We start from the raw sequence: 24,029 nt of genomic DNA, 5'->3' as shown, positions 1-24,029 counted from the left end.
TACTCAGTTGTAAGCCCCATTAAGCGCAAGGATGGGTGAGTGGGAGCCTGCGCAGGTCTGTTCCAGAGTAAGCCCTGATGTAGTCCCTGGGCTACTCCCAGGAAGGTGTGGAGGGCTGTATCCACACCTCCTCCTGTGCAGGTCTACTCACAAGTAAGCCCCGCTGTAGTCAGTGGGGCTTCCTCCCAGGAAGGTGTGGAGGGCTGCAGCCTCAGCCCCCTCCTATGCAGGTCTGCTCACAAGTAGTCAGTGAGGCTTCCCCCCAGGAAAGCGTGGAGAGGACTGCAGCCTGAGAGCTCCAACCAACTTGTCTGCTCAGAAGTCCCATTGTAATCAATGGGGCTTACTCCCAGGATAGTGTGGAGAAGGTTGCAGCCTGAGTGAGGGCAGGCAGGCAGGCAGGGCAGAAGCTGGCCTGTGGCTGCCCCCCCTTCTTCTCTTCCCCACCTTTGGAGTCTATGTCCTTTTTTCCTTCCAGCAGGGTGCCTCTGGAAGGTGGGGGGGGGGGAGTTCTTTAGTATCCATGTAAGATAAGCAGATGTCATAACCGCCATATGTATTGGAATCCTGGAAGATCTGGTGAGGAGCTAGATGTGGTGTCAGCAGTGGCCCCTTTAAGGGTAAGGCCTGGGCATCCAGCAGAGTGTGCTGCACAGCTGCAGCCACTTGAAGGCAATAGGGCCCTCAGGGATATAAGGAGCACCTGAGGAAGAGGGAGTGGGTTGTAGAAGGAGTGCAGGTAGGAGAGGAGAGGAGAGGAGAGGAGAGGAGACTGACTGACTGACTGACTGACTGACTGACTGACTGGGCTTATTGACTTGGATACTCTGACTGATTTGACTGACTTACTTTGGAATCTGATCTTGGACTATGACTTGGCTTATTGACTTTGGACTGTGCCTTGGATGCTCTGACTGACTTTGTGACTAATGGACTGCTGGAGACACTGGAGTTTGGTGTGTTGCTGCTGTGCCCAAGACCTGCTGAGGACCCAGGGTCTGCTGTAGTGGTGGGAGGCTGCTGGCAAGAGAGAGGGCCTCTGCAGGTTGAACAGGTGAGCTACCCTGGAGGTGGGGTCCATCAGGACTGCAGGGCAGAACCAGGGTCATTTGTTGGGGGAAAGAAGGGGAGCTAATTTGCTTAAAGTGGGCATAATTCTCCAGGCAGAGAATGGCCTTGGAATCGGGCAAAACACCATAGAGGACCAGGCATCTGAAAACACAGGACAAGAATGTATGACAAAACTAACTAAAAGCTACAAGAGGGGGCTACATTATAAAAATGGGACCTATAAGAGCATAAAGGTGAAAAAAACTATATATGCAGTATTATCTTCATTTTAGACGTCAAAAGGGTTTTGTGGCTCCTGAGGTTTTTTTTCCTCTGGAAAATGGGTCCAAATGGCTCTTTGAGTGTTTAAGGTTGCCGACCCCTGACCTAGGGTTTTTAACACAACTCCATGAAACTTAGCAGAAGCAGGTAGGGAGGGAAGCATGTGCAATTTCATTGCCGAACCCTGTTTGGAGGTGACTCATGATGAGGGTGGATTCAAAATCTAAGTAAATAATACTCATAAAGATAAAATACACTTGCAGAAGCCATATATCATTGGAGTTCCAGTATATTGCTCAGTGCCTTGTTTAGCCCCAAACAAAACATTAAAGGACTGAGAAGATTTGCTTGTAGTTAAAATGCCAACAACTTCCTTAAACTGGAATGGAAAATACAGCTGAAACATGTTCATGCAATTGCTTTACTCTGAGGAAAGGTTGCATTCTACAGCAGTTACAAAATCTTACCAAAAGGGAATAAGAAATGTTGTTTGAGATCTCCATATTTGCCATATAACTTGTAATGTGTTTCTTTTAATTGTTTCTGTGTATGTGTATGTGTGTGTTTTGTGTTTTTAATAAAATTAAGAAGTTTTTGTAAAAAAAATCTTACCAAAAGGATTTTAAATTTATCCTTCTTACAGCACAATTGTAAACATGTCTACTTGAAAGTCAGTCGCATTGTGTTTAATGGGGAAACATTAACCAGGAAAGTGTGCATAGGACTGCAATCCTACTGAAGTGGTGTTTTTATTCCCCACCCCTCAAAAAAGGTGATTTTTAATTGTATAACTTGGGATCTGTCAAACTAATACAGCCCTTCAGCTGTGTCTTGTGTGGCATGGCAGGTGGGTTCTTTGCCAGGACAGCAGCTTGCCCTGCTTTGAGACAAGCTGAGAAGTGGACTGACTCTTCACAATGGATATGGGCACATGTACACATGCAAACCCTAATCTGCTGTTACAAGGACAAAGAACCAAACAGAGCTTGTTCTCCTGGCCCCTCTAGTGAGGTGATCAAAAGTTTCTGAACTTCCTTTTGAACAAATCAGTTTACCCTTTTATATACAAACTCAGAAAACTGAGGTTTGTTCTAGCTGCGCTGAGTAGCAACTAGGATCTGAACCCACAGTTTGAACCTGGTTTGTTAACTAAGGAGCTGGAACAAACCACAATTCCCTGAAAGCTCAAACATAAGGCAGAACTGTGGTTTCTCCAAAAATAAAAATGGAACTGTCAACTGCCTCCCCATTCATGAATTTTTGTGAACTTTTTGTTGAAAAGTGTTATACAAATACTGTTAATAATAATACATGATGCAGGCTGGGGAAGGGGTGTGCATGACCCTATCAACTCTGTTCATTCCTGTAATAACAAAACATTGCTTGTTACATATGAATGTGGCTTGAGGTGGAAACTTCAGAAAAAACCACCGACTCTTTGGAAACGTATTTCTCATTATTTTCATCATCACCTTAGAGCCCTCTGAAAGTGCAACACAGATCACTGGTAGTTTCTGGGCCACAGTGCAAAAACCATTGCTCTAAATCCTTTGGTTCAAGGTCTGTATGCCCATCCACGCATAACAGTAAGAATGAGATTCAGCTATGCTGATATGATTACATATAATACCCATGAAAGTAAGAATACTTAAGGACATTTGCCAACCCCTAGTCTTCAGGCAAGAACATGCTCTTGCATGGAAGAAAAAATGTTCATGCTGCACCAGGACTGAGCTAAAGACACAGAAAGAGAAAATGCCCCCCCCCCCATCTTCAGAATCAGAAAACAGATAGAGATCTAACTGTAGCTGACAGGCTCAGTCCTTTTTAAACCTCAAAGTTAATATAACTGTTTGGCTCAATTTTTTTAATACTCAGTTATGTAATAACTAAATTTGTCCAGAATAATTTCTAACACTTCATTGTGTGTTTATTAAATTAGTGCTTGGGATCCAAAGTTATAATTATTAATAGTTCTACAGTTTCCTGGATTTTAGCTGGGCTCCAACAGTTATAGAAATAAAGGGAAAAATCAAAGACTTCCTAGGGGCTTATCCATGGCAGCAGGAGAGCTTCCAATCTAATTTGCATGTGCTGCAAACACACAAGGATGGAAGCTGGCCATCAAAAGAACTGCTTTTCACAAAAGACTGCGGGATACAAATGCTATTAGATTCAGTACACAGCTGTTGTCACTTGCCCATCACATCTCTTAAGATTATCAAAATGGAACAACCAGAGAGGAAGGAAATAGTTTGACACCATCTTTTGATTTGATTATAATCCATCACCATCCCAAAGCGATTAGAATCCAAGTCATAATGCCCTAGCAGTTTCACTGAAATGGTCAGAACAGCTAGCCAATAAATTTAGTCTTCCTGATGATAAAGCATGCATTCGTGAGATATCCTCTTTACATATAATTATTGGTAAGCACAGAACACTGGGTCTCCATTTTCCATCACTTTCCTTTCCTAAAGCAGAGATGGGACTCTGAAGCTGATGTAACCGCACTGGTTCCTATTAGTCTTTTGGAGCAAAGAATGCTCATTTTTACTACAAAGTAGTTTTCGATTCTTCTTAATTAGATGGTATCCTCTCCTTTTCCTCCCCCACCCCAACAAGTATAACCAAGAACAGCCACTTTGTTATTCCATCTGTGTATCAAGTTAATACAAGGACACATAGGTCCTGGTCAAATATTTAGACTGAATGACAGAGTACCAGACAGGGATACAACCCTTCTCCACTTTGCTATCCCTGGAGTTTTAAGTCAGTGCAATATCAAGTAACTCACCCAGGATCTCTACAGAATCACTACCCACCCAGACTTTCCATCTGGGCCTGAATAGTGGCTTCAGGGAGAAACTGGGCATGGGTAAACCTCCTATTGCTCTGGGGTCAGACACTGCCCTATGGGGCAAGGTAAGGACATGCATTAGATTTAAAACAGTGGCTGTCCTCACAGTGGAATTCTCTGCCCCATGAAACTTGTTGAAGTTCAAGCAACCTCTGGAATACTTCCAGATCTTCTTATTTGGGTGTCACAAAGCTGAGGGCATATTGATCTTAGACAGCAGTTGGTTCCCTCACTTCTCTCTCCCTTTAGAACTATAAGATTCTGTGATACAAACATTAGTAAACGTGATAGCCCCAACCTTCACAGAAAATTGCAGGAAGGAAATATGCCAAGAGGCTGAAAATTCCCAGCAGACTGAACATCATTTCAACTTTATCAGCAGTTTTACACTTATTCTTTTGCAGCTTACCTGACAGAGAAATGCCTTCTGCAAGTCCATAGGGAAGATAAGCAAAGATAATCATCATTCCAAACTCCAGGGAAGGAGTTTTCCTTAAATCAATATGCTTCAACACGTTGATATCAAGCAGTTAAGCAAAATGCGAGAATCAGAAGGGAAAAGAACATTTAGATCATTAGAAACCATGATCTGGTGATTACTGCTTGGGGCAACTGAGGACTAATTCATCACTCCTTCGATGAACACAGACTTCTTCCGTTAAGTAAAAAATTAATATTCTTACGAACCAATCCTATCCAAATTTCCAGCACTGATGCAACCCCAAGATAAGGGAATATACGAACACTTATCTTGAGGAGGCAGTCCTCAATTGATGGCTGCTTCCCCTATTTCTTATTTGAAACTAAGTATGTGCAACTCTTCCTCCCCCCCCCCCGATAATTTTTTTCTAGTCTTAGCCATACTCTTTGGACTTCCCTCAGTGTTTTTCAGAAGATTCAGCTGAGGAGGAACCTCTCAAATCAGTTTTGATTTGCATTTCTTTATGTGACATCTTGGCTGTAAAGCTATTCAAGACATAAAGTGACTCGTTGAGAGTTTTCCCAATTTCTAAAAGCCTGTGATAACATAAAAATCTGCTTTCATATCTCTTTAGACAGACATCAGAAGCACAGGTTCATAAAGCCGGGAGATGACCCCGATGGATCATCTTGTTCCCTGCTGCCAAGAATAATCCCCACTGGATGCTTGTCCAAACTTCCTTTTGAAATGATAAAAAATGTGATGCTATCAGCTTCCTAGGCAGTTCATTTGATTGTCCTATTCACTCTAAGTAATTATCTAGCGGAAAACCTTTGCTTCCTATCCTGCCTCCAACAAACAGGATGAAAAATTCCCATCCCTCTTTTTTGAAAGTGTTTTTACTATCTGAGGCAAGGGTTTGCCTCCTGGGAACACCCATGTGTTTCTCAAAGTAAAGGGGAGGGGACTCGTGATAACGCTCACCAGTAGAAGTCATTTAAGCGTTCTTAATTACTGAACTGATTTTACCTCAGAGACAAAACAAAGCAATGTAAACAAGGAAATCCAGCAATACTATTCTTTTAAAAGCAGCACATCTGGATATTACTGAATTCAATAGAAATAAGGCATCTTGTCGATTAATATGGGTAGAAAATTTGGGTTAACTTTGTACTGCAACCACATTCGCTCTAGATTTTCTTCATTAGGTGAGACTAAAATTATTTATATCCTAAAACTCTTTAAAAAAATTGAAGAGCTAACTCATTTATGTTCTTGCAATCCCTTATAGCAGTGGTTCCCAAACTGTGAGCTCCCTGGGGAGCCACAGAAACCAGCCAGAGGAGCCGCAGAATCCTCATAAAAAACCTGCCATCCTATACAGTGTACAGGATTGTAGCTAATCCTGTAGCTAATCCTAATGGGGAGCTATGGCCAATTGCCCAATAGGTCAATGGAACCACCAACTGAAAAAATTTGGGAACCACTGACTTATAATATAGATAGTATATGTTGAACGCTATCAACATCTAACAGTGCTGCTGCTGTGAAATTCTGTAATGCATGAGTTCTTACTGAAGGCTCTCTCTACTTGGAAATTGGGAAGACTCAAAATTGATAAACATGTAGTCCAATAAGAAAATCTGTTCCAGTGCTTTAATTCCTGCATGAGAGAGGCCAAGTCGCAAATCTGCTCGGGAACCATCCACAGTAAGCTGAAAACTTTTAGTATCTGCAACAGAAAGACCCTTTTTCCATAACTAAAGTACAGACTGTTAGGAAACACTGGAAGAAGAATTCTCTCTTTAAAGGGGCAGCAACTGTTAGGCTGCATTTTCATGACAGAACACCCAACACCCCCTAGTATTACTTTTTGTATCCAGGTTGCTTATGGAACCTTTGAATTACGCAACTTGGTAGAGGGAGAGCAACTGAGGGTCTTTCAATCAGATTGCCTGGCCCACATGGGCTCTCCCTTCTCAGATTCCATCAGTGGCTATCAGCTCTACAACTCGAAATAGAGCACAAGGCCCTTCCATTGGTCTCTGTTACTTACTGTCTCCTTTCTTCTGGGACTCCAGTAGCAATAAGCCATTCTGCATGGAACAGATAGAAACAAGGATGCCCTTTTAACTCTCCTTCCCTTTCCACCCCACTGGATCATGTCTTGACCCACTGTCAGCACTTACAACAAAATTACAGTCAAACAGCATGCTTGTTCTCTCATCCCCTCTGTATGTGTGTGTATGTGTGTCTCTGCCCCCTATTTCATCACAGTAGAGGCTCTTCATTCACAGGTGCATGCATCAGTGCATATAGGATACCAAATTCTGTCCTTTCCATCTTATGCAACTGAACTATATCATGGATGCACAGAAAAATTGAGTCTGCCCTTCAGTAGTATTTAGCAAATAGGATTCCAAATCCTGTCTGTTCTGTCTTATGCAACTGAACTATATCATGGTTGCAGAGGAAGATACAATCTGCCCTTCAGTAGTAAAGATGCTCTCCAAGCCATCTGCTTCACATTCAGTTAGTTTTGAATGGATGTTAACGGAGTGGAAATAAACATTTGAGAAATCCAGAAAATTAAGACGTTAGAGTCAAAAATATTCTACAAACCACCTTGCTAAAAATTCAGATGGCTAGCTAGAACAGATCTATGAAGATGAACAGATCTCTATCTGTGAGATCTATGAAGGCTATAAAGAGTGGCTGTTGTTGTTCCCTGCATTTCTCCTGCAGTTGTCTAAGGGAGAGTACCATATCAGTGGTGGACCTGTTGGCTCAGAATCCACACTGCGATTCTGGACAGACGCTCTCTGCAAGTACCTGGAGCATCTTTAGTGCAACTCGGGCAAACAACTTTCCTACAACACTAAGGAGAGAGATGCCGCGGTAGCTGTTGCAGTCACCCCTGTCGCTTTTGTTCTTGTACAGTGTGATGATGTTTGCATCCCTCATGTCTTGAGGTACTCCACCTTCTCTCCAGCAGAGGCAGAGGATTTCATGTAGCTCAGTGACAATGATCTCTTTGAAGCACTTTAGGACTTCAGCAGGGATGCTGTCTTTTCCAGGTGCCTTGCCAAAGGCAAGGGAGTCCAGGGCCACGTGAAGTTCTTCTAGGGTTGGTTCACTGTAAAGCTCCTCCAGCACAGGCAGGCACTCCATGTTGTTCAGCGCTTCTTCGGTGACTACATTTTCTCTGGAATATAGCTGAAGAGTAGTGCTGCATCCAGCGTTCCATCTGCTGCGCCCGATCCTGGATGACCTCGCCTGCGGCAGACTTCAGAGGGGCAATTTTCTTCTGTGTTGGACGTAGGGCCTGCTTGATACCATCATACATCCCCTTGATGTTGCCCGTGTCAGCTGCTATCTGTATCTGGGAGCAGAGCTGGAGCCAGTAGTCGTTAGCACATCTCACGAAGATCTCACATAGATCTCACGAAGGCGTTTGACCTTCAGCAGGGACGGCCTCTTCAAGATTCTCCCCAAGATCGGAGAATGCCCAGGCTCCTCAGCATCATCAGGTCTTTCCACAAGGACATGAAGGGCACTGTTGTCTTTGATGGCTCCACATCAGACCTCTTTGACATCCGAAGCAGAGTGAAGCAGGGCTGTGTTCTTGCACCAACCTTGCTTGGTATTTTCTTCGCTGTCCTGCTGAAGCAGGCCTTTGGAACTGCAACAGAAGGCATCTATCTCCGGACCAGATCAGACAGAAAGCTCTTCAACTGCTCCAGACTGAGAGTAAAGTCCAAAGTCCAGCTGAAATGTCTGCGTGACTTCCTCTTTGCTGACGATGCAGCTGTCACTACCCACTCTGCCAAAGATCTCCAGCAGCTCATGGATCATTTTAGCAAGGCCTGCCAAGATTTTGGACTGACGATCAGCCTGAAGAAAACACAGGTCATGGTTCAGGATGTGGACTCACCTCCCTGCATACAATCTCTGTGCATGAACTGGAGGTTGTCCACGACTTTGTATACCTTGGCTCAACTCTTTCGCTCGATACCGAGCTAAACAAACGCAGCGGTAAAGCAGCTACCACGTCTTCTAGACTCACAAAGAGAGTCTGGTTCAACAAGAAGCTGACGGAACATACCAAGATCCAGGTCTACAGAGCTTGCGTCCTGAGTACACTTCTGTACTGCAGCAAGTCATGGACTCTTCGCTCACAATAGGAGAGGAAACTGAACGCTTTCCACATACGCTGCCTCCGACACATCCTCGGCATCACCTGGCAGGACAAAGTTCCAAACAACACAGTTCTGGAACGTGCTGGAATCCCTAGCATGTATGCACTGCTGAAACAGAGATGCGTGCATTGGCTCGGTCATGTTGTGAGAATGGATGATGGCCGGATTCCAAAGGATCTCCTCTATGGAGAACTCGTGCAAGGAAAGCACCCTACAGGTAGACCACAGCTGTGATACAAGGACATCTGCAAGAGGGATCTGAAGGCCTTAGGAGTGGACCTCAACAACAACAGGGAAACCCTGGCCTCTGAGCAGCCTGCTTGGAGGCAGGCTGTGCAGCATGGCCTTTCCCAGTTTGAAGAGACACTTGGCCAACAGACTGAGGCAAAGAAGGAAGGCTCATAGCCAGGGTGACATACCAGGGACAGACTGCACTTGCTCCCAGTGTGGAAGGGATGGTCACTCCCGAATCGGCCTTTTCAGCCACACTAGACGCTGTTCCAGAACCACCATTCAGAGCGCGATACCATCGTCTTTCGAGACTGAAGGTTGCCAGCTACTAGCTAGCCCGTGACTTAGAAATGTGCATTCCTCATGTAAACTTGCAAATTCAAACTATAAATCAGTCAGTATATAATGTAAGTCATCTTTGCCTTCACAATGAATTATTATACTCCAAAGTAAAGGGAATCTCTGAACCTGAACAGTTTAACAGAGGGGACACCGGACTATTTTGTCTGCTCCTTCATGATTCTATGTGGAAACAATCATTTATTGTAGTGTTTCTCAAACTGTGGGTTGGGACCCACTAGGCGGGTCACGAGTCAATTTCAGGTGGGTTCCCATTCATTTCAATATTTTATTTTTAATATATTAGACTTGATGCTACCATGGTATGTGACCGCATTTGGCGAAATGTTACAGACCTGTACTTTTAACAAGTACTATGTATATTCTTTTAACAGTGATAGTAAATGGGACTTACTCCTGGATAAGTGTGGGTAGGATTGCAGCCTAGGATTGTTAAAAATTTTCCTGCTTGATGATGTCACTTCCAGTCATGACCTCATGTTTGGTGGGTCCTGACAGATTCTCATTCTAAAAAGTGGGTCCCAGTGCTAAAAGTGTGAGAATCACTATCTGTTTACAAAGAGTTTGTTTAGAAAGGAAGGCAGTAGAAACAAGGTAACGATGTCCATGTGAACTTAAAAGAATTAAGAAAGGAGCTCAGCAACAAGTCCCTTTCAGGGGCTGTGAATTTCACTAATAGGGTAGCAAATAAATAAAAGTCTGCTTGGGTATATAAATGAAACCAATGAAGCTGTCCAAAGCAATGATTGCATCCTTAAAACAGACACAAACCCTTCACTCTAGGTGTAAATTAGAAGTTACAGAAAGAAAGATCTGCTGCCAAAAGCAGAAGTTCCATTTCTTTTCCTCTTTCCTCCCTTGGTAAAATCTAGAAACTAAAAGCCATGATACGACATCATCACACTAGGGTTTTCCTGCTCCAACCCTACTTTACTGGCTGCTTTTTTTGTTCACCAGATGTTACTGGAGCAGGGGAAGAGATGCAACTTTTGTGATGCCAAATTTTACCTTATGTACATCTATAACCTCATGAGACTGCCTTACATGAAACCATGATCCATTTAACTGAGTATACAGACCAATAGCAGATTACCAACATTTCAAACAAGGGTCATTCCTAATGCTACCTAGAGAACATTCTGCCTGCAAACCATATTCTCTATCACTGAACTATGGCCTTTTATTTATGGAAGGGTAACCCCTGCTAATTGGGTAAGAGGCACTTTTTCCAGTGGGTGCTCCTTTTTTTAGCAGGGGGAGAGTAACTGGCCCACCTCACCCCAGCACTGTCTGTTCTAGTGGCTGTCTGCTGGTATTCCTTTGCATCTTTTTAGATTGTGAGCCCTTTTGGGACAGGGAGCCATTTAGTTATTTGATTTTTTTCTGTAAACCGCTTTGTGAACTTTTAGTTGAAAAGCGGTATATAAATATTGTTAATAATAATAATAAGGGGCTCTTCAGTTCATTTTTGTAAGAAAAATCAGGAATCCAGTATGATATGAATCCATACAGGACAACAATCAGACCGAGTACACTTTTTTATGGTATGCTGATTTCAGCATTCCACTCTCCTTTTTACTTAGGGCACAAACCAGCCACTCAGTTGGGCCAGCGCAAGTCTCTTGTGCCGGCCCAGGAGGGTTGCAAATGTGCCTTACAGCACATTTGAACCTCCTCGGGAGTCGGCTAGGCCAATGCACAGAGAAGCGCCAGCCTGTAGAGGCTGGAACAAGCCTCTGGGCTGATGCAGGAACTGAGGCTTGAGTTGGTCCGACTGGGCTGATGCAAGGCTCTGAAGTGGGGTGGCAGGGAAGAAGCAGGAGGGAGGTGTTCCTGGGTGGGGGGAGGGCAGGTGGGGGGCGGCCCTGGGGGGGGGCGGACAGGGAGCAGGAGGCTTCCATAGGGGAAAGGGCGCCTTTCCCAGAGGTAAGGGGAAAAGTTTCCCCTTGCCTCTGGCTGAGCTGCTTTTGGCCCCTATCCTGTGCTGGATACACCACAAGCCTCCTGGCTTGCCTATTCTAGCACATGATAGAATTGCGCCCTTAATGTTTTATAGATATGAAAAATGGGGCATATGCTAGGAGCCAGAACTGAAAATTGAATTAATGCATTGTGACTACAGCAAAGAATCTGCATATTTCATAATCCTCTATTAGCACGTGAAAAGGGCTATTATACAGTTATTTGGGCCTTAATGAGAGTCATGTACAAATGCAAGGTTTTTATGCAAACTTGAAAATTATTGCCCATTAGCAAGCTGCTATTACAAACTAGAAAAGAGGAAAACAGCTTGCCAGCAAAAAGGCCTTTTGTTTTTTTTAAGGAAAATATCCATGAGAAACACAACTGAGGGTGATTATTAAAACGGAAAAGCCTACTTGTTTAGCCCATTTGCATTATTTTCCCTACAAGCAAAAGGATATTAATGCAGAAATCAGGCCAGTTAGAGTCCCCAGTGCTGCGGAACCAAAGAACATTTTCAGGAAGTAACCCAGCGCCTGCAGAAATGTTTGCCATCCACTTATGTCCGATGTATGCTCTCTTGTTAAGCCTTCTGCTGTGCTAAGAACAATTTTAAAAAAATAAATAAAAAGGCAGGCATCTTTTTTCAGTCTTAGACTTGCAAATGTCATAATGCACACAAAACTCCCTCCACAATCTACATTTCTTTGTTGAAACTTGTCTTAAAATGCTTTTACTGTGATATAACAAGTGGAATGTCAAGAGACATTAAATCAAGTGCGGGTGAAATTCCCCTGTGGGAAACACAGCTCTGCCAAAAGTCTGCTTTTGTGCTGCTCTTTTGGAATGGTACAAAGTTAGTTAGCAAGATGCCTGCTGCAGCAAAACAGGTGAAATCTTCTCACAGCATAAAGATGATTCACTCTTTAATAAGAAACACTCAGCAGGGAGAAGGAACTAAGTCTCAAGATTCTGCTTCCTCAATGTATAGAGATTAATAAGCATCTGCATAAGGTTCTCTTTCCTATGATGATCATACGAAATTGTGGGAAAGGAACATTGTTTTCCATGGGTGAGCAAAAGGAACAGAGGCTTTGCCTCACACATTCAAGCATATCTTCACAAGAGCTAGAAACTTTGTGTTTTTTTAAACACCACAAACTGAAATTTTTCATCTTGTGCAGGGACATAGTTACAGTACTTTGTGCTTTTGAGGATCTCTTCTATTGACAAGGTATTTGCATGCTATTAAGAGGAACCAGAAACACAATAGTTCACAAATTATGCAAAGGTTATGCCAAATAGACAGTGTACAAGGAGTTTAGCACTCATAGTTCCTTGGGGAGTATAGCAGTATAAACATCTGTTACATTCATGATATGTACATTCAAATACATAGCAAGGAAAGATCTCTGTCTGAACAAATACAGCAGCTGACATGTAATAACCATTTTTGCCTGTTTGAATGCACTTACTTTGTCAGGACAATTGAGACTGCATCATTGAGAATACTTTCCCCAAAGACCAGCATATTAAGTACCGGATCCACGTTAAGGGCATTAAAGATAGCAATAGTAGCTACTGGGTCAACAGCAGATATCAGGGAACCAAAAGCAAAGCTGTAAGAAAATAAAATAGTAAATGTTGGCATCATCTTGGAAATACGAAATGTTTCTCACGTGCGTGAGTGTAGGTGGGCATTGGGATACCCAAGACCATGGTGAGGGTGTGCCAGAGTCCTCCTTTTCACCCCCTTCCTTTCAGCATTCCTTTTTGGAACTTTGCCAAGGCTATGTTGGGAATGGTCCCACCATTCCTTTCTCCTGAAAGGAGGGACTTCAAAATAGCTGGGAGAGGTGGTTTCACTGACACCTGCTTCCTCCTTTGCAGAGCTCGTTGTGCCTCCCAGCACCAGTTCCCCTGTTGAGGCTATGATCGGTTTTTATTTCCAGCTGCTGCGTGGACCCACCCCTCCATGTGGCTGAGCCCCCTCCTCTCAGGTTATCTTTTGCCACTGCATCTGGACTGCCAAGGCAACCACAAGGTCAGCCAAGCTTCCAGTGGGCCACATACCAGGCCAAGGTGCAGCTTCTTCCAGCTCCACCAGCGAGGTAACAGTCAATGTGGCCTCCCAGTGTGACCTGCTGGCAGGATCAGATGGCTCTTCCATGCTGTGTTCCCGGACAGCGTGCATGCTCAAATGGATGCCACCGAGCATGCAGACAGAGAACAATTATCACCCTGACACACTTAAACAGTAATATACTTTCTTAAATTCTTTTCAAATTATTGGTTAACCAAGACAAACTACAGTTGAGATGTTTTGTGGACTACAGGCCTTATGACCCTGTCAGCTAGCTCAGTCTAAAGAGCATATTACATGCATACAATAGATTTAAATTGTCAAAAATGTTTAACCCCAAAGAAGATGCCACTAAGGAAGAAACTGAAAACCTTTGCAGGAACTTGCTAGATTTGTTTGGCATATGCGACATCATATCTCTATGTTAAAACCTGGTTTTAACTTTTAGCTTGCATATTTGTTTCATATTTCTCTAAAACAGTTTCATTGCAGTGTTTCAGTTTTCAAGTGGATGCCCTTCTTATTGAGAAAGACACCACAAACAACATTCCAGGAGTGCAATTTGTCATTTCTCTGTAGAAAGCATTGCTAAGTAAGCTGCAATTGATACATAATAAAGCACATTATGAGTCATGCTACCAATGCAACTGACTAACAGATTGGAAGCAAGTTGCAGGGATGTGTTTTCTCATCTCCACTCTCCTTGGTACAAATTCTTATTTGCCCAGTTTAACCACAGTGACACATTAACCACAGTTAAGGTTATTAACATAATCATTAATAAGAATATTTATATACTGCTTTTCAACCATTAAAAATTCACAAAAACTGTAATCCAAACACTTTCCTGGGAATACGTTCTATTTAATTTGGTGGCACTTACTTCTGAGTAGACATGTATAGGCTTGCACTGAAAGCAATTTAAAGAGCAAAAATATACAAATATATGGTTCACTGTTCCAAAAGGGCTCGCAGTCTAAAAAGATGCAACACACACACACGCCAGCAACAGCCACTAGAAACAGACATTGTGCTGGGGTGAATAGCCAAGTCCCCATTTAATCAAAATTCAAAACTTGGAAAACTTGATCAAGAGACATCTGCAAAAAATACAGCCATTACACCCATCACAGAATTTTGACAAATTCCTTGCACCAATATAAGACAATTACACACGTTTCACCAAAAGCTTACCTGTCAGTCATGTTGAGTTTGTAAATGACATCAGCCTAGAACAATTGACATAAAACAAAAAGTTTCATAGTATTAGCTATTGGGATTGCTATTTTAAATGAATATGGTAGCTACGACACTGTTGTGAGGAATGATAGCTTAAGGAGTGTTTACAGCCAAAACTCATATATCCAGATCAGTCTGCAATACTATCACCACAGAGTACCAAAACAGGTTCTTATAAAAGATGGTTTTAAATTGGTGACCTCTCACCTGAGCTGTAGGATGAGGGCTCTCTCCACTACTTGCTGTTTCACATCTGTGATGCAGCAATGGCAGTGAAGGAAAGGCTGGCCTTGCTTTCTGCAAGGCCTTTTACAGGCCTTGAGCTACTGCAAGACCTTCATTCATTCACATAAGTTCCATCTCTAATATATTCATTTATGTAAATTAATTCAAATTTAAATGTAAATTAATTCTTTTTTCCTGGCCCCTGACACCGTGTCGGAGAGATGATGTGGCGCTCCTGCCAAAATGATTGGATACCCCTGATCTAGTGGGATAGGGAAGAAGGCAGGGTAACCCTTATCCCTGCGCTATTCCTGATCCTGATCTCGGTAGGCAACCTTCAGTCTCGAAAGACTATGGTATCGCGCTCTGAATGGTGATTCTGGAACAGCGTCTAGTGTGGCTGAAAAGGCCAATTCGGGAAAGACAATCCCTTCCACACTGGGAGCAAGTGCAGTCTGTCTCTGGTCTGTCTCCCTGGCTATGGGCCTTCCTTCTTTGCCTCTTTGCCTCAGACTGTTGGCCAAGTGTCTCTTCAAACTGGGAAAGGCCATGCTGCACAGCCTGCCTCCAAGCGGGCCGCTCAGAGGCCAGGGTTTCCCTGTTGTTGTTGAGGTCCACTCCTAAGGCCTTCAGATCCCTCTTGCAGATGTCCTTGTATCACAGCTGTGGTCTACCTGTAGGGTGCTTTCCTTGCACGAGTTCTCCATAGAGGAGATCCTTTGGGATCCGGCCATCATCCATTCTCACAACATGACCGAGCCAACGCACGTGTCTCTGTTTCAGTAGTGCATACATGCTAGGGATTCCAGCACGTTCCAGAACTGTGTTGTTTGGAACTTTGTCCTGCCAGGTGATGCCAAGAATGCGCCGGAGGCGGCGCATGTGGAAAGCGTTCAGTTTCCTCTCCTGTTGTGAGCGAAGAGTCCATGACTCGCTGCAGTACAGAAGTGTACTCAGGACGCAAGCTCTGTAGACCTGGATCTTGGTATGTTCCGTCAGCTTCTTGTTGAACCAGACTCTATTGTAAACCCTCTAGCTACCTCCCACTCAAGGAACACAAATATGAGTAACTATAAAATTTTAATGAGGTAATTTACACAAAGTCACAATGACTTTATGTGTTAAGAAGAAATGAAAGAGATTAACCACCCACTTACGTTTTGCAACAGTCATAATAAAAAAAGATAATCTCCAGAATTAACTAAAATATATCTGCAAGGTAAGAATATAGAGCACATCTGACAGCCTACAAAAGCATGGATTAGAAAAGCATCAAATAACTACCCATACAGGTTTCCGTCTAACAACCATGTATGGAAGTAAGTTCACACAATCAAACTTCCCATCTACCATCCCCCCACCCCAAAAGCTGCTGTTTAGGATTAGGAAAATTTTGGATGAAATGAGGAAAGAGAATGCTGCAACAGGAAAGCAGAGTGGGCACAAACACTCTTTGTGAGCATCTGAAAAGCACAGCAACAGTGTCACATGATTTGACTGGGGACGGAGAGTTTTGGTGATGTCCCTTCTTTTCTTTTGCCCTCAGAGCATCTCTTTAGTCAAGCAAAATCTTTCATGGATTCATCGAACCCAGCAGTTCCCAAACTGTGAATCTGTGTCCGACCAGTGGGTCAAGATTCAATTTTTTGTTGGGCAAAACTGACAGGGCAGATTAGACTATGTGCATCAAGGGTTAAACAACCTGCTATTGGGGGGGGGGCGTAGTACTGTCGCCCAAGCACCCTAGCCACAGAGGCTTGAGCAGCTGATAAAGGGAAACTTTTTATTAGGGGGGTCTCGATGCTCAAAAGTGTGGAAACCACTAATCTAACCAATTATTCAAATTCAGTAGCCCCATGCAAAATCCACAGTTTCCCCATATTATTTGGAACCTTCACCATTAACACTGAAACTTTCAATTTGATCCACCCGTTTCCACAGATGTTTAATGCTGTTGTACCATTTTACAGACCTACAGTTTTATTGCAGTGGCTGGTTTTAATATATGACTGCATTATCTCTTCTCAGAGCCCACTTCTGTGCATATCTACTCAGAAGTTCCATTTTAGTCAATGGAGCTTATTCCCAGGTAAGTGTGGATAGAAATGCAGCCTCTATTGTAACTTTATTTTGTACATGCCAATGGGGGAAAGGCGATTATGATCTTAAAAAAAAGAGAGCCAACAGGCAGTCAAAGAACACAACACGGTCTATGATAGCTTTCTCATACAGGAGAGTTGGACACATGTTTATAAGAGGAGTGGGCTCTTTTTGGCCTGGGTACAATTGTCCTTTGAGGCACCAAAGTCTAGGTAGGGCTGAATTAACCACTGTGCTACAGTAGGAGTCTCTGCTATGATATGATTATCTGGGGAACTCCCCAATGAGAAAACTCTGCCTTTCTCCTCTTTGCACACTGGGATTTGTTAAAAATCCTCTGTAGCTTAGAACAGCTTTTGCATCACAAGACAGGAAACAATGACTGTATCTCACCATACAGGAAGGTGTAAAATACTGACAACCTGGCCAGCATAAAAAGCCGAATGGTATCCGTAATGTGGAAGATGTGGGAGGGAAGGGGCAAGATCCTGAGGAACAAAAGCAGGTTGAGGGTGAGACTTCTTTCGGTCAGAGTGCCCATAAAGGAAAAAGCATAGTATGGGTCATAAACACAAAGGATTCTAGAATCTGGGTCAGCAAATAATTATAGTGTCCTTTGGAAAAAAACGAAGGAAAAAAAATCCAAACACACTGTAAAAAAATAGACGAGATTTTTATCCAGAGACTCAATTTTAAAATTTCTAAAAATGTTTCCCACACCACCTTTGGATGCTTTCAACTTCCCTTCTTTCTGGCAAGGTGGGGGCTCTCTTATTTCCTGTCCTTCATTCCAGTATTGCTTTTAGGCCGACTGATCACCAAGGGCACCTCCATACTATGAGATGCAGTTCTCCTCCAGGAAATAATTATTTCAGAGTTGGTTCTGACATTATTTGGCTCGCCTTTCATCTTTACGTTTTTCAAGATGCAGAAATATTTCTCTGAGAGGGAAAATTAATCCTTGCCCAAATTTCAAGGAACCTGACACTTGGCAGGTCTTTTGTACCACATCAAACATTGTACATGCAGGAGTTCTCACCTGGCCCAGAAAGTAAATTCCTCCACCAACAATGAAAGCTGAAATTGCTGTTCCAATCACAGAAAACAAGGTGATGGAGCCTATGTTCTGGAAGAAATTCCCCTACAAACAAGAGGGAGAAACCTAGTGAGTTTAGACAGGGCTTAATGTGAAGCTAAGAACCATTTGGGCTAAAGTCCAGAACTGTAGACTCAGTTGCCTGGCACCTCTGGGCAGGGCACAGAAAAATTCCAGCTTGAAACCCTCAGAAGTCACTATTAGTTTGTGTTTGCATAATACTGTCCCAAATGGGCCAACAGTCTGAGAGCCCAATCCTGTGGTCCACAGCACAGCTCCGTGCCATGGACCACAGTTGCAAACGTGCCATAAGACACATTTGCGGGGCTCAACGCCAGGCTCCCGCCGGTGCTAGCCCAGCGCCAGCCGATGCTAGGCTGGCACCGGGTAGTGACCCAGGTTCTGCGGCTCGGCAGTCTCCTAGACTGCCGGGCTGTGGAACAGGAGGCAGGGGCGTAGACGGGGATGTGGGAGAGGCGTCCCGCGGATGTGGGGGATGTGCGCACCCTACGCGAGCGCCTTTACTTTAGCGCCAACATTTTGGTCGGCGCTAAAGAGAGTAGCCCCATTGCAGGGCTGCTTACCTTATTCATGGGAAGGGGATGAATGTCCCCTTGTTCCAAGGAGCCTCCCACGGTAGCGCGGGACGCACAGGATTCAGCGGCAGCCCTCCTCGGAGCCAGCTTCCTATAAGACAGCTTCCTATGACATCTCCAATTCACTGCACTTCATTTGAAGACCTGACACCAAGGACTGATTTTGTGGCTGACTTCTGAAACCCCAAACTCTCCTTTTATCAAAATTAGCTATAGTGCAAACATTTTTCATGTTAGCAAAGCAAAAGTACAGTTTCTACCTGCTCATTCTAATGCTAGCAGGGCATTCAATAGCCTCACTGCAGTGAGAGCATGCAAAACCAGCATGCAAAACCAGCATGCAAAAACATGCTTTTGCACAAGGATCAGCCAATGACAGCATAGCAACTGCAGAACTCTGTTTTCCCTGTTCTCCTGCTTCCTGAGAGTTCATCTTGGAAGCTTCTGCTTCCAAGAAATTTGCAAGACTGGTGAATAAAGCAGGGGAGGGATAGCTTTTTCTGGTGCTCAGTTTCCTCAGTTGGGATCACTGAACTAAAAAAATGTTTGTAATTTTTCTTTTATCAAGTAAAATGTGTATCAAACACATTTTAAAAGGGCAAAAATGATGTGGAAAGGGTAAAAATGAGGGCAAAAAGGGCAAAAATGAGGAAGGCTTAATTATATGTACTTAATTATATGTACTTATTCCCCTCTCAGAAGAAATTTTCACCCTCAGCTCAGAACCCCTTGTTCTTAACATTTTGATCTGAGCTCTAAAATTATGTTATGTGTCTTACATTTTGAGATTCTACATTCAGTTGTTTTTTTTTAAGACACACATTGTAACATTTGCCTCTGGAATGAATGTCAATTTGCTTCATTCCATACCATACCATTAATTTTATTTCTCTTAATTGAAAATAATCAATTTCCTAGTTTGTTTCTGAAGGGTCTAGTTCTCATTTGGTCATGAGGATTTGCCATACCATGATACTACAAGCTTGGGTCAATATTATTAATTAAAAGTTCACATCAATTTATGCTAAAAGCAGACAAAAACATCCTCCCCCTAGATTCTCTACAGAAAATTCTTTCTTTTCTAACTGGCATTAAGATAACTGCTCTTATAATACTTCTTCTAGTATAAGTTAATCCATTTGATTTGTAACTGGGGAAAAAAGAAAATGTGTCTTATTGGCATTAAGAAATTTTAAATATCAAAATTTCTTCCTGCACTTAAGTGGAGTTGTGAAAGTTGTTCAGTAGCTGATTAAAATTATGAAGATTTTCATGAACCTACTTGCATTTCAGGGCTGGTTGTTAGGTCCCACATCACACCAGTGTTCCAAGGCCCACACCTCACTACTTACAACCCGATCCTAACCAACTTTCCAGCGCTGATGCAGCTGAAACGCAAGCCTCAAAGTAAGGGAACAATCATTCCCTGACCTTGAGGAGGCCTCCATGACTGCCCCTCCACCACAGAATGCTGCACATGTCCCATTGGCACAGCTGCATTGGCACTGGAAAGTTAGTTAGAATTGGACTGTTAAACTCTGCAAACAAACACCTCTCCTACGCCCCACAAAGTCATCTTTAAAACTGAGGGAGAGCTCTTCCATTATTGTTCTCTTGGATCCAATTCAACCTTTCATTGTTACCAGGTCAAGCCACTGGTAACCAGGTCAAGCCATTGTTACTTGGGTCAAGCCACGACCCAAGATTCCTGCTGTAGCATGTCACTGAGCAATCTTACTGACAAACAGTATGCAATATTATGAAATATCCCAAAATATACCATAAACACCCTGACAGGCACATAGGACTTAAGTGCTATATTATTTGGAGGCTTACCAAAACCCAAACATGAGCATCTTCCAAGAGCATCTTTTGTTTTGACTGTCCTTTAAGGAGTCAGAGTTAAGCTGGTATTTAGGGGTCAGAGGGGATGGTTAGTTAAGATTTTAATGCTATCAGGATTTCACGGTGCTTATCTTGATGTTTTTCCAGTCATATTTTTAGCAATTTATCTTTCCTTTTTGATTTTAATTAAAGCAAAAGTGTGGGAAATCACAGACTTCAGCATACACATTGCAAAAATATGAGATTAGGTTGTTATAGCAGAGTTTCAGAAAAGCAAAGTTATATATCCACAGACTGTTGCCACCTATCTATGGTGAACCTGGAGAAACACTAGGGAGATCTGGATTGTTCTGGTGGCATTTGGCAGGTGGATACTCAGACCTTGAAGGAAGAGACTAAAGAAGAGAGCCCTATGATCAGACATAGGATCACCTGGATCTGCGTCACCTGAATATGCATGAAAAGGCCATTACAGTAATCACTCCACGGACAGAACTTTCATTTATTTCACATCATGTCTAGCTCAGTGCTTATCTCAAGCTCAATGCTTTTCTCAAGAGCAAATAGTAAAACAATATATGTAAGAACATAAGAACAGCCCCACTGGATCATGCCATAGGCCCATCTAGTCCAGATTCCTGTATCTCACAGCGGCCCACCAAATGCCCCAGGGAGCACACCAGATAACAAGAGACCTCATCCTGGCGCCCTCCCTTGCATCTGGCATTCTGACATAACCCATTTCTAAAATCAGGAGGTTGCGCATACACATCATGGCTTGTACCCCGTAATGGATTTTTCCTCCAAAAACTTGTCCAATCCCCTTTTAAAGGCGTCTAGGCTAGACGCCATCACCACATCCTGTGGCAAGGAGTTCCACAGACCGACCACACGCTGAGTAAAGAAATATTTTCTTTTGTCTGTCCTAACCCGCCCAACACTCAACTTTAGTGGATGTCCCCTGGTTCTGGTATTATGTGAGAGTGTAAAGAGCATCTCCCTATCCACTCCGTCCATCCCCTGCATAATTTTGTATGTCTCAATCATGTCCCCCCTCAGACGTAAGAACATAAGAACAGCCCCACTGGATCAGGCCATAGGCCCATCTAGTCCAGCTTCCTGTATCTCACAGCGGCCCACCAAATGCCCCAGGGAGCACACCAGATAACAAGAGACCTCATCCTGGTGCTCTCCCCTACATCTGGCATTCTGACTTAACCCATTCCTAAAATCAGGAGGTTGCGCATACACATCATGGCTTGTACCCCATAATGGATTTTTCCTCCAGAAACTCGTCCAATCCCCTTTTAAAGGCGTCTAGGCTAGACGCCAGCACCACATCCTGTGGCAAGGAGTTCCACAGACCGACCACGCGCTGAGTAAAGAAATATTTTCTTTTGTCTGTCCTAACCCGCCCAACACTCAATTTTAGTGGATGTCCCCTGGTTCTGGTATTATGTGAGAGTGTAAAGAGCATCTCCCTATCCACTCTGTCCATCCCCTGCATAATTTTGTATGTCTCAATCATGTCCCCCCTCAAGTGTCTCTTTTCTAGGCTGAAGAGGCCCAAACGCCGTAGCCTTTCCTCATAAGGAAGGTGCCCCAGCCCCGTAATCATCTTAGTCGCTCTCTTTTCCACCTTTTCCATTTCCACTATGTCTTTTTTGAGATGCGGCGACCAGAACTGGACACAATACTCCAGGTGTGGCCTCACCATCGATTTGTACAACTGCATTATAATACTAACCGTTTTGTTCTCAATACCCTTCCTAATGATCCCAAGCATAGAATTGGCCTTCTTCACTGCTGCCGCACATTGGGTCGACACTTTCATCGACCTGTCCACCACCACCCCAAGATCTCTCTCCTGATCTGTCACAGACAGCTCAGAACCCATCAGCCTATATCTAAAGTTTTGATTTTTTGCCCCAATGTGCATGACTTTACACTTACTGACATTGAAGCGCATCTGCCATTTTGCTGCCCATTCTGCCAGTCTGGAGAGATCCTTCTGGAGCTCCTCACAATCACTTCTGGTCTTTACCACTCGGAAAAGTTTGGTGTCATCTGCAAACTTAGCCACTTCACTGCTCAACCCTGTCTCCAGGTCATTTATGAAGAGGTTGAAAAGCACCGGTCCCAGGACAGATCCTTGGGGCACACCGCTTTTCACCTCTCTCCATTGTGAAAATTGCCCATTGACACCCACTCTCTGATTCCTGGCCTCCAACCAGTTCTCAATCCAGGAGAGGACCTGTCCTCTAATTCCCTGACTGTGGAGTTTTTTCAGTAGCCTTTGGTGAGGGACCGTGTCAAACGCCTTCTGAAAGTCCAGATATATAATGTCCACGGGTTCTCCCGCATCCACATGCCTGTTGACCTTTTCAAAGAATTCTATAAGGTTGGTGAGGCAAGACTTACCCTTACAGAAGCCATGCTGACTCTCCCTCAGCAAGGCCTGTTCGTCTATGTGTTTTGAGATCGTCTTTTTTCTAGGCTGAAGAGGCCCAAACACCATAGCCTTTCCTCATAAGGAAGGTGCCCCAGCCCCGTAATCATCTTAGTCGCTCTCTTTTCCACCTTTTCAATTTCCACTATGTCTTTTTTGAGATGTGGCAACCAGAACTGGACACAATACTCCAGGTGTGGCCTTACCATAGATTTGTACAATGGCATTATAATATTAGCCGTTTTGTTCTCAATACCCTTCCTAATGATCCCAAGCATAGAATTGGCCTTCTTCACTGCTGCCGCACATTGGGTCGACACTTTCATCGACCTGTCCACCACCACCCCAAGATCTCTCTCCTGATCTGTCACAGACAGCTCAGAACCCATCAGCCTATATCTAAAGTTTTGATTTTTTGCCCCAATGTGCATGACTTTACACTTACTGACATTGAAGCGCATCTGCCATTTTGCTGCCCATTCTGCCAGTCTGGAGAGATCTTTCTGGAGCTCCTCACAATCACTTCTGGTCTTCACCACTCTGAAAAGTTTGGTGTCATCTGCAAACTTAGCCACCTCACTGCTCAACCCTGTCTCCAGGTCATTTATGAAGAGGTTGAAAAGCACCGTCCCAGGACAGATCCTTGGGGCACACCGCTTTTCACCTCTCTCCATTGTGAAAATTGCCCATTGACACCCACTCTCTGCTTCCTGGCCTCCAACCAGTTCTCAATCCACGAGAGGACCTGTCCTCTAATTCCCTGACTGTGGAGTTTTTTCAGTAGTCTTTGGTGAGGGACCGTGTCAAACGCCTTCTGAAAGTCCAGATATATAATGTCCACGGGTTCTCCCGCATCCACATGCCTGTTGACCGTTTCAAAGAATTCTATAAGGTTCGTGAGGCAAGACTTACCCTTACAGAAGCCATGCTGACTCTCCCTCAGCAAGGCCTGTTCGTCTATGTGTTTTGAGATCCTATCTTTGATGAGGCATTCCACCATCTTACCCGGTATGGATGTTAGGCTGACCGGC

At 43.7% G+C, this 24,029-nt stretch overlaps 1 protein-coding gene across 1 annotated transcript in view; it reads right to left on the bottom strand.

Moving 5' to 3' along the window:
• Positions 1 to 24,029, bottom strand: part of SLC9A8 (solute carrier family 9 member A8) — an 88,876-nt gene that overhangs the window by 25,865 nt on the left and 38,982 nt on the right. The window contains exons 6-10 of the mRNA XM_066626123.1: positions 18,052 to 18,153; positions 14,643 to 14,677; positions 12,841 to 12,984; positions 11,827 to 11,965; positions 4,602 to 4,707 (exon numbers count right to left, since the gene is read on the bottom strand). Of these exons, the coding sequence (XP_066482220.1) occupies positions 4,602 to 4,707; positions 11,827 to 11,965; positions 12,841 to 12,984; positions 14,643 to 14,677; positions 18,052 to 18,153 (526 nt within the window). The remainder of the gene's footprint in view (positions 1 to 4,601; positions 4,708 to 11,826; positions 11,966 to 12,840; positions 12,985 to 14,642; positions 14,678 to 18,051; positions 18,154 to 24,029) is intronic.

This window comes from Tiliqua scincoides, chromosome 4 (genome assembly GCF_035046505.1).
Source record: "Tiliqua scincoides isolate rTilSci1 chromosome 4, rTilSci1.hap2, whole genome shotgun sequence".
Lineage (NCBI taxonomy): Eukaryota > Metazoa > Chordata > Lepidosauria > Squamata > Scincidae > Tiliqua > Tiliqua scincoides.
The sequence above is the reverse complement of the archived record's forward strand: the minus strand, read 5'-3'. Positions and strand labels throughout refer to the sequence as shown.